The following is a 16,272-nucleotide window of genomic DNA, read 5'->3' on the forward strand; positions in this document are numbered from 1 at the left end:
TGTCAGTGGCTAGAGAACGTGATAGAAATCTCTGTGAGGACAAGTTACAAAGTCCGGGACCATATCGACTGTGCTTTGACTCTGGCGAACCCTAAAGACCAGGACTCCTGTCCTCAGCACCCTCCTGGTGCTGCTGGCTGCTGCCCTAGGCTCCGCCAAGACCCAGGCAGATGAGTACAGGATCTGGAGGGAACCAGTCTCTTCAGGGAGAGGTGGGGGAGAAACTGAGCAAGCTGCAAGCTGGGTCCCCAGTGGTCCAACCAGAACCTCCCACCACTTTTCCACCGCGTCCAGAGCCCCTGCGCCCTGCTCCCCTCCTGGCCGCGCAACTGCCAGGGGTCCCCGGAGGAGGGTTGGGATCTCACCACACGCCGCCCCCAGGCTCCCACTCGCCAGGTTTTTCTACACCATAGAGTTCCGGCCTGGCCTCAGGGAGACCCGGTACATTGCCATTGGCTATGGGGACAACTCGCAGTTCCTGCGCTTCGACGGCAAAGCGGAAACTCTGAGAGCCAGGCCGCGGTTCCGTGGGTAGAGCAGGAGGGGCCGGAGTACTGGGAGCGCCAGACGCGGATATTCAAGGAGCACACACAGAATTTCCGAACGTGACTTCGGAACCTGCTCCACCTCTACCACCAGAGTCAGGACGGTGAGTGTCTCCCCAATCGGAGGTCACGACCCCTCACGATCCCACGGACGGCCCGAATCTCCCCTGACCCCAGTGTTCGAGCGTCCGCAGGAGGCTGTGGGATGCGCTGTGAGAGTCTGAGTTTTGCTTTAGGTTTGGGGACTGTTCCTGCGGGTGGGCCGGGCTGAGTCCCAGGCGGGGCACACTATCCAGGGCATGCATGGCTGCCCAAGAGTTATAAGAGCCAGAGGACATGGGACCGATTAAAGTCCCAGGTCATGTCATGGCTCTTACAGCATTTTCTTTAATAAAGACGCCAGGGTGGTGCCCAGCACTGGTTGTCCATATGCACATTATCAGTTTGTCTCTCAACCCTGATCAGGTTCTTCTCTGTGGACACCAATGATGCACTCACAATTCTCATACCTGCTGGACACCTTGTTTCTACAGAAGCCAATCAGCGACAAGGAGGCTCAAAAGTTCCACAGTCAACAGGAACAAAGTCCACAGGCCCGAGTGAGGACCATGTCTTCTGCTTCCTGGCTCACGCTGCTGGCCACAGTTCTGATCCAGACCCAGGCTAGTGAGTGAGGGGTGGGGAGCGAAAGGGACTCTGCGGGAAGGAGCAGGGCGCCGGGTGGGGGCGGTACCTCGTCAGCGCACCTTAGCTGCCCAGGCCGGTGTCTCCCCTGCCTTCACCGAGATCCCTGGGCCCGGAAGTAGGTTCCGGGTCTGACCGCGCGCCGCCCCCAGGCTCGCACTCGCTGCGGTATTTCCACACCATCGTGTCCCGGCCCGGCCTCGGGGAGCCCCGGTACATCATCGTCGGCTACGTGGACGACACGCAGTTCGTGCGCTTCGACAGCGACGCGGAGACTCCGAGGGTGGAACCGCGGGCGCCGTGGGTGGAGCAGGAGGGGCCGGAGTATTGGGAGGAGGAGACACGGAAAGCCAGGAACACAGGGAAGAACTTCAGATTGAACCTTCAGACCCTGCTCCGCTACTACAACCAGAGTGAAAATGGTGAGTGACCACGGCCCGATCACAGACTCGACCTTTCTGTGATCGGGGCCCCTGGGACGGCCTGGGTCATCCAGGCCTGCTGGGTGGAAGTTTCATCCAAACACCTGCCAAGATCCTCAAACAGGAAACACCCGAAGAGTTTGGTTTAGGTTTCCATTGTGAAGTTGTTTTTTGTTTTTTTTTGTTGTTTGTTTTTAAAAGGTCAGCTTATGGACTAAGAGCCAGGGTGGGGAGTTGGGGGGGTGGCCGTTAGGTGGCGCTGACCACCGTGTCCCCCACAGACCCTCACACTCTGCAGTGGATGTACGGCTGCGACCTGGGGCCGGACGGCCGCCTGCTCCGCGGGTACTGTCAGGAGGCCTACGATGGCCAGGATTACATCGCCCTGAACGACGACCTGCGCTCCTGGACCGCAAACGACTTGGCCTCACAGATCTCTAAGCGCAATTTAGAGGACATGGGCGAGGCCGACCACCAGAGGGCGTACCTGCTGGGCATGTGCATAGAGTGGCTGAAGAAATACTTGGAGTTGGGGAAAGCCACCCTGCTGCGCTCAGGTACCTAGTGATCCCTCCCTGCTTTTCCTAGCTAGTGTGGAGGAAAGGCTTGGGGCACTTTCTAGGAAGAACGCTGTCCAGCAGGCACTGGGCTGAGGAATAAGGAGAGGGAGACTCCAGGCTGCTTTTCCCATAGAGAGACTAATTCTTTTACAGAAGGTCAGCCTTGACTATGGCCCTGGACACACGGGGGATTTTCTCTCAGGCCTCCTTCTGTGCCCGCACTCAGTGTCTCTGGAGTCTGACTCCAGCTTTTCTGAGTCTCCTGGCCCTCACTCAGCTCAGGACCAGAAGCCTTCCCCTCCATCAGTCTGCAGAGCCCTGAGGCCTCCTACCCCACACTGCCACACTCACATCCTAGAGCACCCCAAAGAACAGATACCCCAGTGCCTGTGTGTACTCTAGCTGGGGTCTATTAATATATGGACACCCTAATCCCACCCCAGTTCTCCTGTCCATTCCCAGAATGGTCACATGAACACTGCTGAGTCCCCAGAAGAAAGCAAGATGCCTCATCTTCCCAACTCTTTCCCTCAGAGCCCCCAAAGACACATGTGACCCATCATCCCATACGGAATGGAGATGTCACCCTGAGGTGCTGGGCCCTGGGCTTCTACCCTGCTGAGATCTCCATGACCTGGCAGTTGGATGGGGAAGACTTGACTCAAGACATGGAACTTGTGGAGACCAGGCCTTCAGGGGATGGAACCTTCCAGAAGTGGGCAGCTGTGGTGGTGCCTTCTGGAGAGGAGCAGAGATACACATGCCATGTGCACCATGAGGGCTGACTGAGCTGCAAATCCTGAGATGGGGTAAGAGGGATATGTGTACAGAGCTGGGGTCAGGAAAAGCTGTAGCCTTCTGCAGACCCTGAGAATAGTCAGGGCTGAGAGCTGGTCATGACCCTTCCCTTCCCTTCCTGTCCTTCCCTTCCAGAGCCTCCTCAATCCACTGTCCCATCATGGCAATCATTGCTGTTCTGGTTCTCCTTGGAGCTGTGACCATCATTGGAGCTGTGGTGGCCTTTGTGAGGAAGAGGAGGAGAAACACAGGTAGGAAAGGGCAGGTCTGGTTCTCTCTCAGCCTTGATTAGAAGTGTGCTCTGCTCACTAATGGGAAACATCTACACCCCTCATTGCTCCTGTCTCTAACCTGGATCTGAGTTACTAGTCAGAGTTCTGGAAACTTCCTAGGGTCGGGTCTCCCTGGTCTCTCACAGCTTTTCTTCTCACAGGTGGAAAAGGAGGCTATGCTCATGCTGGAGGTAAGTGTGGAGAACAGGATTGTCCCTGGGGCCCTTGGGGTGGAGCTGGATCTGGTCAGGAGCCCAGCCAGCCCATAATTCCTCCTCCAGGCCCATCCTCTCAGTTTCCTGAGTGTGCCTCATTATTTCTTCTTCAGCAGGCAGTGACAGTTCCCAGAGTTCCATGTTATTTCTGGAGGCTTCAAAAGGTGACAGCCTGGGGGGCTTGGGATTGGGGCTGAGGTAAAGGGGACAGGGCTGGGTCCCAGGGCTTCTCAGATTTAGACATTTTAATGAGTCATGGTGGGACTCTGAGATGGCTTTATACTGACTATTCACGAATCTTATTCTAAAGCTTCACGCAAATACTTCAAGCGACTGAGGAAGAAGTTATGATTCAAGAAGGACCAAACATCTGAAGGTGTTTCTTCTCCTTCGAGGACAATAAAGATCTTGGGAGTCCACCCCTGCTTACCAGGATGCTGACCTTTCAGGCACCAACCTTCCAGTTCCCAACAGAACACCTCCATCCTGCCTCCTCCCTGCTGCCTGCATTGCAGCTCCTGACTCCCCACTGAAAATAAGAATCTGATTCCTCTCTGGGCCTTTCCTGCTGTGTCTGTGCCAAATGGAAACTCAGTTTCCAGCAATGTAGTGCAGCAGTGTCCTGCGGTGACAGTGACATTGCACAGATGATCGTGTGCTGAGTTGTGACACTTTCATTATCGCAGGGAGACCACACTGTGAGCCACCGTTCTTCTCATGATAATGGTTTTCTTTAAAAAGGGGAGAGGGTCTGAAGAGTGTCATGAACAGTCACAGCACTTGGTTCAACTCTGTTGTGTATTTATCGTTAGCCATCTAGTGTCTCTACTGCCCACACAGGCATTAAAAGGACCGGGGTGCCAGGTGGCTGGAGAGAGCTCAGTGGTGGAGTGTCTGCTGCTCTTCCAGGGGACCTGAGTTCAACTCCAGCACCTGCCTAAGTGGTTCACAACTACTGTAACCACAGCTCCACGGGACCTGGTACTCTCTTCTGGGCTTTGTGGACACTTACACTCATATATGTACACACACATACATTATTAGAAATAATAACAAATCCTTAAAAAATAAAAGAGTTTGGATGGGCAGATGATTTTTGTCTTTGTAAAGTTTCTGATGGCATCTGTGATTTCCTCACAGCCTCCTAGCAGTTTATATTGTTTGGTGTTAATCAACTGTCTTGGTGTCTTTTCTATTGTTGTGATAAGATACCATGGCCAAGGCAACTTATAGAAGAGAGAGTTTACTGGGGAAGGGGGCGGGGTTAGAGTCCATGACCATCATGGCAGGGCACAGGGCAGCAGACAATCAGGCACAGTGCTCCAGCAGAAGCTGAGAGATCACATCCTGATCCACAAGCATGAGACAGGGAATGCCAACTAAAAGTGCCCCAGTGGGCTTTTGAAACCTTGAAGTCTGCCCTGTGACAGACCAGCCCCCACCATTATTTACCCCAGGGATGATGAGGAATGAGGGATAAGAGAGTTAGTTAGAAATAGAGGGGTAGATTAACAGAGAGAAACGCAGGACAGACTCGAGTGAGCCTGGATCCTTATCCACCGGCCCAGAACTTTATTCCAAAGGTCTATTTATAACAATGCCAAGAGGTGGAGCAAAAGACCTCCCCCTTGCTAGTTACAGTCAAGTGTAGACCCTTACAAACACCTGAGACTCAGACCCGAGGTCCAATCAACCTCTTATGAGTCCTGCTGGGTGCAGCCACTAGGAAACCTACATGGGCTCCAGCAGTGCCCCAGTGATACACCTCTTCTAATGTGGCCACTCCTCCTCACCTCAAAGAGTTCCACCAACTTCAGATCAGGTATTCAAACATACCTGCACATCTGTGGTGTAAGACAATGTCCACTATTCAACCTGGGCCTCTAGTCACACTGTATGGCCCTCCCATCATAGGAGAACTTGTGTATCACACACCCCATGCTGTACCATGAGCTACGTAGGAGCCTCTCTTCACCTCCTTGTCTCCCTCTCTGTGATTTTCTCCTCAGCCCTAAAGCCTCCAATGTCATCAGGGTTTTTGTTTTTGTTTTTGTTTTTTTTCTCTCTTGGTACTCCTGCCCTGTGTGGATCCAGCACTGATTCCTAGGTCCCCTGACAGAGCCCTGAGTGTTCTTCCTCCACCTCCTTCACAGTGCTCTTAAAGCCTATGTCTCAGCCTCTCCTCATCCCTTACACTCGTCCCCCATCCTCTGGATGTCTGAGCTCAGGCCACACTTCTGGAAATGCTGAGTCTAGTTAGAGTCTGTGGGTATCAACCTTGTACTCCACCAGGAACCTGTGGACTGGAGTGGTTAATGAAGACCAAACAAATGATTAGCAGTGTTTATGTGCTAAGCCATTCATACCATGTTCACACAGATTCTCCAATGTGGCGTGTAAGTGAATCTTTGTAGTGCAGAAGATAACCTTGCTCCTATCCTTCCCCATTGTCCCCGTCACACCCTATTAGGTCCTCAGGTTGTGATGTAGAGGGCACCAGGGCCATCACTCCCAATTCCTGTGTTCCTCCATCTGTATAAGCGGCTGCTCAGCCTTAGACCTTCATGAACTGTCCACCATTAACGGTTTTGATGTTTTCTGTTTTCCCTCCTGGCACCGCTGCTCTGCATGGATCCAGCCACGTGTTTCCTAGTTCCCCTGACTGGGTCTTGAGTGTCCTTCCTGCACCTCCTTCAGATGCTCCATGAGCCTGTGTACGTGGTTGGCATGGAGATGCAGACTGGTCAGGTCCCCTGTGCTGCCCCGTCCACTGTGAATCCTGTCCACTAGTGCCTCCCGCAGTGTAAGCAGAGCCCTGTGCAGTTCTTCTTGTCGGGTCAGCTCTGCCCGAGTCCTGGAAACCCAAGGCAGGCTGGAGCACCGAGCTGTGTGTCAAATGCTGCCTTCCTCCACCCCAGCCCTCCCAGCAGAGACCCACCTTCCTCAGTTTTGCTGTGTGGAGTATTCTTAAGCATCTTAGCAGAAACATCCAAGCGTCACAGATGGCAAGTCCACAGACAGCACCCATGCAACATTCAAAGACACCACCCCTGTTAGAGGAAAGCACTTTGTATGAACTGAAGCAGCCTCTTCTATGAAATAGCATATTCATTTTAAAGAATGTATGACAGGGATAGGCTGGGGTGAACCTTGCCTATCATGGGCAGAGCACTTGCCTACCATTTGTGAGATCCTGGGTCCATTGCCAGGCAGAAAAAGAAGATGCTAAATGATGTAGATGCCTTCTTGGATATGGGCCTGATATAAATATATTAGCAAACATTTTCTCAAAGTTGAGCAAGAACCTATCACATTAGCTTTTTATTAAAGATTCATTTTTGTTTTATGTGTATCATTGTTTTGCCTGCACATATGTATGTGCACTCTGTGTGTGCTGTGTGTGGAGTCCAGAAGAAGGTGTCAGATCCCTTGAATCTGAAGTGATGGTTATGACCCACCATGTGGGAACTAGGAACCAAACCCAGGTCCTTTGCAAGAGCAGTAAGTGATCTTAGCTACTGAGCCACCTCTGCAGCCCACCAGTATTTATTCATTAATAAAAATGTCTTTTCTGAACATTTAAACTTCCTTGGGAGAACTGGAGAATTTTAGAAACCTATCACTTCGTTTTTTTGTTTGTTTTTGTCGGGGGCAGGACTGAAGAGATGCTTAGTAGGTAAATTACCTCCACTGTCTGCATTGCTCTGGGCATTCTGGTTTCCAAATCCCCACTGCAACTCCTCACTAAGCTCTGCCTGCAACTCTCTAGGGCTTTTCCAGTCCAAAGTTCCTAACTCTTCCACATTCTTGCTACAACCAGTTCCAAGGGCCTAAGAACCACATAGGCAGGTTTATCACATCACTGACCCATTCCGGTATTAAATGTCTGCATTATTAGTGTTCTCACTGCTGTTAGCAGATACCCAACAAGAAGACTTAAGAGAAGAAAGGCCGATTTTGCCCAGTCCCAGGAATTCAGCCCACCAGGGAGGGGGCAGCATGGTGGCAGGTACAGGACGTGGCCTGTACATTGCAGTTACCATCAGGAACTCGGGGGGTTGAGTTCTTTGCCCAGCTTGCTCTTTCTCCTCTGACCACTGCTTGTGGAAAGATGCCACACCTATTCCCACCTCAAGAACCTAATCTGGAGCCTCTCTCACAGACAGGAGATTTGTGTCCTAGGTGATTACAGACCCCACCGCCCCCTCCATCCTGTCTTCTTGTCAAGGTGTCTCTTTCCCTTGTTCCTCTACTAGAGGTATGCCCTTTGACCCTGCTTGGTTTTCTCCTTTCCCAGGAGGAACATCAATTTGCAACCAGCTCAGGCTACACTCCAAGAGCCTGTTTCAAACATTAATTGATTAATTAAATCGATTAAGCCTCAAAAATGATCCATTATTAAGTAGCACATTGGAAGATAGACCCCATAGTGTTTGTTTCAAATGGAATCTCTTCCTCCCTCCCTCCCCCTCTCACCCTCCCTCCCTCCCTCTCTCTCTCTCCTCTCTCTCTCTCTCTCCCTCCCTCCCACCTCTGTTTTTTAAATTTTTTTAATTTTATGTACAGAAGTATTTTACCCACATGAAGACAAGTCTATCACATGCCTGTACTGCCCAGGATGCCAGAAGAGGGAGGCAGACGTCCTGGAACTGGATGACAGGCAGTTGTGAGCTGCTGCAAGTTCTCTCAGTTGCTGAGGTCTCTCTGCAGCCTCAGAGCCAGTGGTTTTCATAGAGCAGAACAGAAACATTCAATGATAGAATCACCTTGTAATTAACCACCTAGTAACTACCACTTGGGTAGTTAGAGTATAATATCTAAGATTACATGAAACAAAGAATTAAGAAGACTCCTCCCACAGACTGGGGAGATGGCTCAGCTGTCAAGAACACATATCCAGATCTTACAAAGAACCTGGGGTTGGTTCCCAGCGCTCACATGGCGCTCACACTCACCTATAACTCCAGCTCCAGGAAATCTGTCCTCCTCGGGCACTGCACTCCTATACTCACACACAAAACCACACAAACATAATTTAAAAATAAATTAAATGATCTAAAACTTACACAGACTGCACTAAGACTCAGAGAAACGATGTACCCAAGAGGCATGAGTGCCAGACAACATGGGTCTGGTTAAAATCCCAAGTCCTGTCATGGCTCTGACTGCATTTTCTTTAATAAAGATGCCGGGTTAGTTCCCAGCACTGGTTGTCATATGCACAGTATCGCTTTGTCTCTCAGCCCTGATCTGGTTCTTCTCACTGCACACAAGTAACGCACTCACAATTCTCATTCCTGTAGGACACCTAGTTTCTGGAGAAGCCGTCGACCACAGAGTTTCCAGGTCCAGCAGTCAACAGGAACAAAGTCCACATTCATCACAGACCCCAGAGTGAGGACTGTGCCCTCTGTCACTTTGGTCCAGCTGCTGGCTAGCGCCATAGTTCTGACCCAGAACCCAGCTGAGAGTAAAGGGGTGGGGAGGGAAAGGACTCTGCGGGAAGGAGCAGGGCAGCAGAAGGGTGCAGTACCCTGTCAGCTTATCTTAGAGGCCCTGATCCCTCCTGTCTCCCGCCTTCACCTGGATGCCTGGGCAAGGGAGGAGGGTCAGGGTCTCACAGCTTGCCTCCTGCAGGCTCGCACTAGCTGAGGTATTTCCACACTGCCTCATTCCCGCCCCGCCTCTGGGAGTCCGGGTTCATCACTACAGGGATGACATGTCGTGCTTGCGCTTCCACAGTGATTCGGAGACTCCGAGAATGGAGCTGTGAGCGCCGTGAGTGGAGTGGAACAGGAGGAACTCAAGTATTGGGGGGGGGGGTCAGAAACACCACAGGGAAGAACTTCAGATGGAACCTGAAGACCCTGCTTGGCTACTACAGAGTGACTAAGGTGAGTGACCGTGGCCCGGATCACAGACACGACCCCTGAATCTCCCCTGGGACAGGAGTGGGTCATCTTGACCCGCTGGGTCGAAGTTTCATCCAAACATATGCCCAGACCCTCAAACAGGAAAGACCCCGCAGAGTTTCGCATAAGTTTTCATTGAATTTCTGTTTCTGAAAATTTCAGATTATGGACTGACAGCGGGGCACGGCGGCCACAAGGTGGCGCTGACCACCTGGTCCTCACCAGAACCTCTCTTGCTCCAGTGGATGTATGGCTGAGACCTGGGGCCAGATGGGCGCCTGCTCTGCACCTAGTCAGGAGGCCTAAGATAGCCAGTGCTACATCTCCCTGAAGGTGGACATTTGCTGTCAGATTTATTGATGACAGCCATTCTGACTGGGCTGAAGGCTATCTCTAAGCACTTTTTTCGTTTTCATTTTTATTTCATTCTTTTACATGGATGAGTGTTTTGCCTGCACGTGTGCATGTGCACTACATGTGTGCCTGGTGAGATTCCTAGGCTCAGAAGAGGGAGTCAGATTCCCTGGGACCTGAGTTACATACAGTGCATCTAACCCAGGTCCTCTGCAAGAGCATCAAGTCCTCTTAACCTCTGACCCAACTCTTCAGCCCCGTAAAGTAGTTTTAATCTGCATTTTCATATAGGCTAGAGGTACTGAACACACTAAAAATAGTTAGTGACCATTTATGTCTTTTTTTCTTTTATTAGAATAACTGTCTATTCAGTTCTCTCGACCATGAAATGATTGACATTGTTCCTTAGTATGTAGTTTCTGCAGCTCTCTGTAAACTGAGGACTCTAGTCCCTTGTCTGCAGCTGGTACAGGTTTCCTCCTGTTGTGGCTTCTGGTCACTTTGCTGACTGTGTCCTGTGTTGTGAAGAGACTTTATTTTCATGCACATATATGGCCTTATTAGTTCCTGTGGTATTGTCCTATTCCAAGGCTCTTGTCTACCCCAGGATCTGGAAGGATTTCCCCAGGTTGTCTTCTTGAAGTTTGGGTCATTCAAGGTTGAACTTAATAAGGTCTTTGCTCTATTTCAAGTTTACTTTTGTACAAGGTAAAGGTGAGAATCTAAATTCATCTTCTCAGGCAGAAAAACAGTGTTGCGGCATCATGTGTAGAATGGGATCTTTTTTCCAATGTGTGTTTTGCATTCTTTGTCTAAATTAAGTATGCATACCTTTGTCATCTTGTTTCCAGGATCTCTGTCCTATCCCTTAGTCTCCAGTCCGTTTTATGTCAGTTCCAGGCCATCTTTGTCACCATAGCTCTAGTATAATTTGAGGTTGGGATTGTAACACCTGAACATTGTTTGTCATCTGTACAGATTCTTGTCTGTTTCCTAAAGCTATGAAATACATCGGTTTTGGGAATATTGCTTTAAATCTACATAATGATGTTGGTAGTTTGGGCATTTTCACAACATTAACTCTGCCAGTCCAGGACATAGATTGTCTTTCCATCCTCTAACATTCTCTTCTGTGATTTCCTGTGTCAGTATCTTGAAGTTTTCATTGTAGAATTCTTCCATTTTGTTGATTATGTATATCTCTAAACGATTGATTCCGGTGGAATGACTTTGAATGTTGTACATTTTGGAATCACTTTTTCTAAAAATACACTGTTGGCATGAATGAAGGCTATATTTTTATAATGAGATATGTATCTGACAACTATAAATATTTACTAGACCCAAGAATGTTCTTATGGACTCAACAGGGTTTTTTAAGTAAAGAATCATGTTGTCTGGAAATACTGTGCTTTCTTCCTTCCCTATTTTGATCCCTTTATGCCTATCTTCTGTCTAATCCTGATAGCTTATATAAAATCATCACTGTATCAAATAGGATGGTGGAGAGTGTGCACCTTTGTCTCCTTCCTGGCTTTAGAGGAAACTCTGAGTGTCTCTCCTTGTGACATTATATCCACCTGTCTCCCTGTCTCTCCCATATGGGAGGTGAAAAGTTCTATTGGGTGTCCTGACCCTTTTTCAGGCACTGACACTCCCAGGCTCACCCTTCTCTTAGGACAGTCAGAGTGTGTCTCCTGAGGGAAGGAGAGATCCCTGAAATGACCAAGGCAGTTAACATTCTGTCTGCAGTCCTGTGTGGGACACAGCCTTGCTCAGGCCCAGTTCTCTGCCCATACTCAAGGTCTCTCGAGTCTGACATCAATGATGCTGAATCCTGTGCTCAGTCTCACCCAGTCAGGACAGAAGCCGCTTTTTCCTGATGTGACACTTAGAGTTTATGACCCTGTGCTCTTTCACCCATATCTTCAATTTCCCAAAGATAAAATTATCCAGAACATGTAGCCAAAAGTTTCTCGGGTCATGCCTGGCCCTGTGGTGGGACCAATCTCTCCCACCCTCGGTCCTGCAGTCACTTATAAAATAATCACTCAGAGGCTTATATTAATTAAAAACTGTGTGACCTATGGCTTTAGCTTCTTGCTAGCTAGCTCTGTCATCTTAAATTAACCCATTTCTATAAATCTGTTTGTTCCACGTGGCCATGGTGTTACTGGTCTGCTGTGATCTTGTTCTCCTTTGGTGGCAGGCAAGCCAGCGTCTCTCCCGACTCTACCCTTCCTCTCTGTATCTCTGCTTGGATTTCCCACCTGGCTGTAAGCTTTCTTGCCATAAGCCAACACAGCTTGATTTATTATCCAATGGGAGTCACACATATTCACAGCCTACAGAAAGGCATCCCACAGCAAGAATCCTGTGTCTAAGCTACAGGAGATTTTCATCGCTCCTTCATCCCATTTCTGACCCTTTCCAGGTTGTTCACAGGGACCCTGCTGGAGTCTCCAGGAAGAATGCCAAATGCCTGAGCTTTCCAACTCTTCTTCTGACACCCACCAGAGACACATGTGACCCATCACCCCAGATCTCAAGGTGATGTCACCCTGAGGTGCTGGGCCCTGGGATTCTACCCTGCTGACATCACCCTGACATGGTAGAGGGATGAGGAGGAACAGACACAGGTCATGGAGCTTGTGGAGACCAGGCCTGCAGGGGATGGAACCTTCCAGAAGTGGGCAGCTGTGGTGGTGCCTTTTGGAGAGGAGCAAAGATACACATGCCATGTGCAGCATGAGGGTCTGCCTGAGCCCCTCACCCTGAGGTGGGGTAAGTAGAGCTTTGGGTGCAAATGGGACTAAGATAGCTGGAGCCTTCTACAGACTCTGGGCAGAGTCAGGCCTGAGAGCTGGAACCATGACCCTCACCTTCCCATCCTTTTCTTTCCTAGAGCTTCCTCAGTCCATCCTCATCATGACCATTGTCTGTGCTGTCCATGGAGCTGTGGTGATCTTAAGTTTTATCATTGGAGGTGTAATAATTTGGATGAGAAAGAACACAGGTATGGAAGGACAAGGTCTGGTTTTTTATTTTTGTTGTTGTTATTATTGTTGTTTGTTTGGTTGATTTGGTTTTTTTTGTTTCTTTGTTTCTTGTTATTATAATTTAGCAGGTTCAGAAGGGTGCATTGTGAATGGGAAGCAACACACACACATACCCCATGTGCACACCCATGCCTATCTCTGGGTCTGCATGCTGACAATCACTTTACTGTAAAGCACTTGGAAAATGAAGAACACATTCATAACCCTGATGATGGAGGTGATGGGGGCATGATTCTCAGAGATCAGAGGCCAGAGGAGAATGTTCCTGCTAGGACAGACCTCCAGACTGGCATTGGTTCATTTCCTGCATACCTCCTTCCCCATGCCTCCTGACCCAACTGTGGTCTGTACTCACAATTCCGAAAGCTTGCTGGGGACCAGGACTTCCCTGGTTTCTCACAGCTTTTCTTCTCACAGGTGGAATAAGATGCTATATTACTGCTGGAGGTCAGTATGTGAGGGAAGAATTATCTCTGAATAAGGATAGAAGCCGAGCTGATAGTTTCTTGTAGGGCCCTGGCCCCTGTTTTGGGTAGCTGTTGCCTTGCTTGCTGACCTTGACCTTGATGTCCTCCCTGTGCTAATTCCCTGCAAGTTTCCAAGCTCCTGAATGCTTAAGGGAGGTTCCTTGTTTGTGTATCCTGCATATTGGGCATTAACAGCTTAGATGCAAGATTGTAAACATTAGTAGTGAACTGCTGCCCTCTGGGGTTCTCCCATTGTGCTATAAGCCTGTATTTAAGGTTTCCTCCCTCTTTCAATAAACAGCATTCGGCATTCTGCTGAGGCGAAGTGACCCACTGTCTCTTGTCTCTGTTTTCCGATCCACAGCCCCTTGCCCGGTCTTTATTGTTACAGTTTCACCTCCAGCCCCACTTGTCAGGTTATTTCTTCTGCAGGCAGGGACAGTGCCTAGAGCTCTGTCTTGTATCTGGAGGCTTGAAAAGGTGACACCCTAGGGCCTGGGATTGGGGCTGAGGCAAGGAGGAGAGGACTGGGTCCCAGGGCCTCTGGTACTTAGACCTCTCAGTGAGTGGTGGGCCTTTGAGAGGTCTTTCTATTGACTTTCTTGACTCTTGTTCTTTATCTCAGAACAGCTGCCTCATGGGACTGAGGGACTAGTTCTGACTTAAGAACCAATGATTCTCATTCTTAAGTTTTTCCTGTGCATCAATGTGACTCACTGGGAAGCCCAGCCCTTTCCACCAGGACCCTGTCCCTGCACTGCCTGTGTTCCCTTCCACACCAACCTTCCTGGTCCAGCAGACCGGAGGGGACATCTCCATCCTGTCACCTCCATGCTGCCCTGAGCTGCAGCCCCTGACTTCCCAACTGAAATAAGGATCTGAATGTGAACTTGATGTTCATGTCCTTGACCTGAAAGATGGCAGGTTAAATTAATGGAGAGAATTCTTTTTTTTTTTAAGATTTATTTATTTATTATGTATACAGCATGTATGACTGCAGGCTAGAGGAGGGCACCAGATCTCATTACAGATGGTTGTGAGCCACAATGTGGTTGCTGGGAACTGAACTCAGGACCTCTAGAAGAATAGTCAGTGCTCTTAACCTCTGAGCCATCTCTCCAGCCCAATGGAGAGAATTCTTAAACTGTGATCGAGAAAAAAATGGCAGCAAGGAGAACCTTCCAGAATCCATGTTTTCTGTGCTGAGTGTCAGGGGGACAGGAGGAGTCTGTGGGAGCTGAGTGAGGATGGGGCTGTGCCAGGGGGATCTCAGTCCATGTGTGAATTGCTGTGGTCAGTCCTCAGCTATGTCCTCCTGGGCTCTTGTCCTTGTCACTTAGCATAACCACGTGCTGACAGACTCTGGTCACAGGACACAGGGGTGTCCCCAGCCCTGTCCTGTCCAGGATTGTGAGCAGCCAGGGCTGCAGTGTAAGGCCTGCCTGGCCTCAGTCCTGGCTGTAGCTTTTTAACCATCCTTCCTGTTTATTTCTTCTCTTCTTAGTTGTGTGGAGGACTAACCCTGTGTCATTCCTGTGAGGGTGCCTGTCTCATTCTCCTTTGAGTGTGACCACAGTAGGGGTGTTTTTCCTGTCTCTGTCCCAACAAGACCCCTGCACTCAGGAGGTGAACTTCAGTCTCCTGAGCTCCTGCCTCCTTCCAGAGCTGTGGCCTGGAGTTTCTCCCCCTCACCCAATCTCTCAGAATCTAATGCTTGTGTGTAGGATCAGCAGAAAGGATTGATCCTCAGGGTCAGGTCCTGCTGGGACTGTGTTCTGCTCTGCTCCACTCCCTCTACCTCCCTGGCCTTGGGAATCCTGGTGCAGCCTCTGATGGTAACTCTGTAAGTCATCAGCAGAGTCTACTAGTGTGTGCAGGTAGGAAACAGTAACTTTGGTAATATTGGGATCAGCAGGCAACTCCAAAATGGGGTAGAGCTTTCTACATAGCATATCTAAGTACAACTGAGAAGCTTAATGCGACAGTGAAGAATTCAATGGACAGTGGGGTGAACACCTTTAATCTAGGCACTCCAGAGACCTCTCTCTCCCTCTTGCTCTCTGACTCGTTCTCAGGCTCTCCCACGCTCCATCTGGCTCTGAGGAAATCGGCTGCTGTGTCATGAGCAGTCTGCATAGCTTCCTAGTTAAGTAGATGCAGAGGAATTCTAGGGAGTGTCAGCAAGAACTGGAGCCCTTTACCACAGCAGCCGGAGCCGGAAACGGTAACAATGCGCGGTTCACACCCACAAGTGGGTGGAGAGATCCCGGACAGCCAACCAGCGACAGACGCACATGGGCACCTGTTATGAAATTCAGACCGGCTGCCTGACGACGGGCTCCAGATCTGAGGTGAGGACGATGGAGTCAGGCACGCGCACGCGCACGCGGCTCCTGCTGCTGGTGGCCGCCCTGTCCCCGACCAGGACCCGCGTGGGTGAGTGCGGGGTCGGGAGGGAAACGACTCTGCGGGGAGGGCGGGGCGGCCCCGGGGAAGCCGCGTCCCGCGTCGCCCAGCCAGACCCTCCCGCCCTTCTCCACCGCGTCCCGAGCCCCGCGCTCTGCTCCCCTCCCGGCCCGGGAAGGTCGGGGTCTCACCGAGCGGCGCCCCCAGGCTTGCACTCGCTGCGGTATTTCTACACCATCGTGTCCCGGCCCGGCCTCGGGGAGCCCCGGTTCATCATTGTCGGCTACGTGGATGACACGCAGTTCGTGCGCTTCGACAGCGACGCGGAGACTCCGAGGATGGAGCCGCTGGCGCCTTGGGTGGAGCGGGAGGGACCAGAGTATTGGGAGAGGGAAACACAGAAAGCCAAGATCACCCAGCAGACTTTCCGAAGGAACCTGAGGGCCCTGTCCAGCTACTACAACCATAGCCATGAAGGTGAGTGACCGCGAGTCGGAAGTCTTAACCCCTCCAATTCTCCAAGGACAGACCCAGTGGCCCCTGGTGCCAAGTCCGAAGTTCTGCCCAAGACACAGACT

At 50.4% G+C, this 16,272-nt stretch overlaps 1 protein-coding gene across 6 annotated transcripts in view; it reads left to right on the forward strand.

Annotated features, from left to right (window-relative positions):
* Positions 1 to 468: 468 nt before the first annotated feature.
* Positions 469 to 16,272, forward strand: part of LOC114688817 (H-2 class I histocompatibility antigen, D-37 alpha chain-like) — a 56,746-nt gene continuing 40,942 nt past the window's right edge. For 2 of the 6 annotated variants that reach the window (XM_037201788.1, XM_037201787.1), the window contains exons 1-3: positions 469 to 649; positions 1,011 to 1,211; positions 15,902 to 16,171. In XM_037201788.1, the coding sequence (XP_037057683.1) occupies positions 1,031 to 1,211; positions 15,902 to 16,171 (451 nt within the window). In that variant the 5' untranslated portion in view covers positions 469 to 649; positions 1,011 to 1,030. The other 4 variants (XM_037201791.1, XM_037201792.1, XM_037201789.1 and 1 more) reach the window with 4 other exon arrangements.

Source organism: Peromyscus leucopus, unplaced genomic scaffold (genome assembly GCF_004664715.2).
Source record: "Peromyscus leucopus breed LL Stock unplaced genomic scaffold, UCI_PerLeu_2.1 scaffold_1436, whole genome shotgun sequence".
Taxonomy (NCBI): Eukaryota; Metazoa; Chordata; class Mammalia; order Rodentia; family Cricetidae; genus Peromyscus; species Peromyscus leucopus.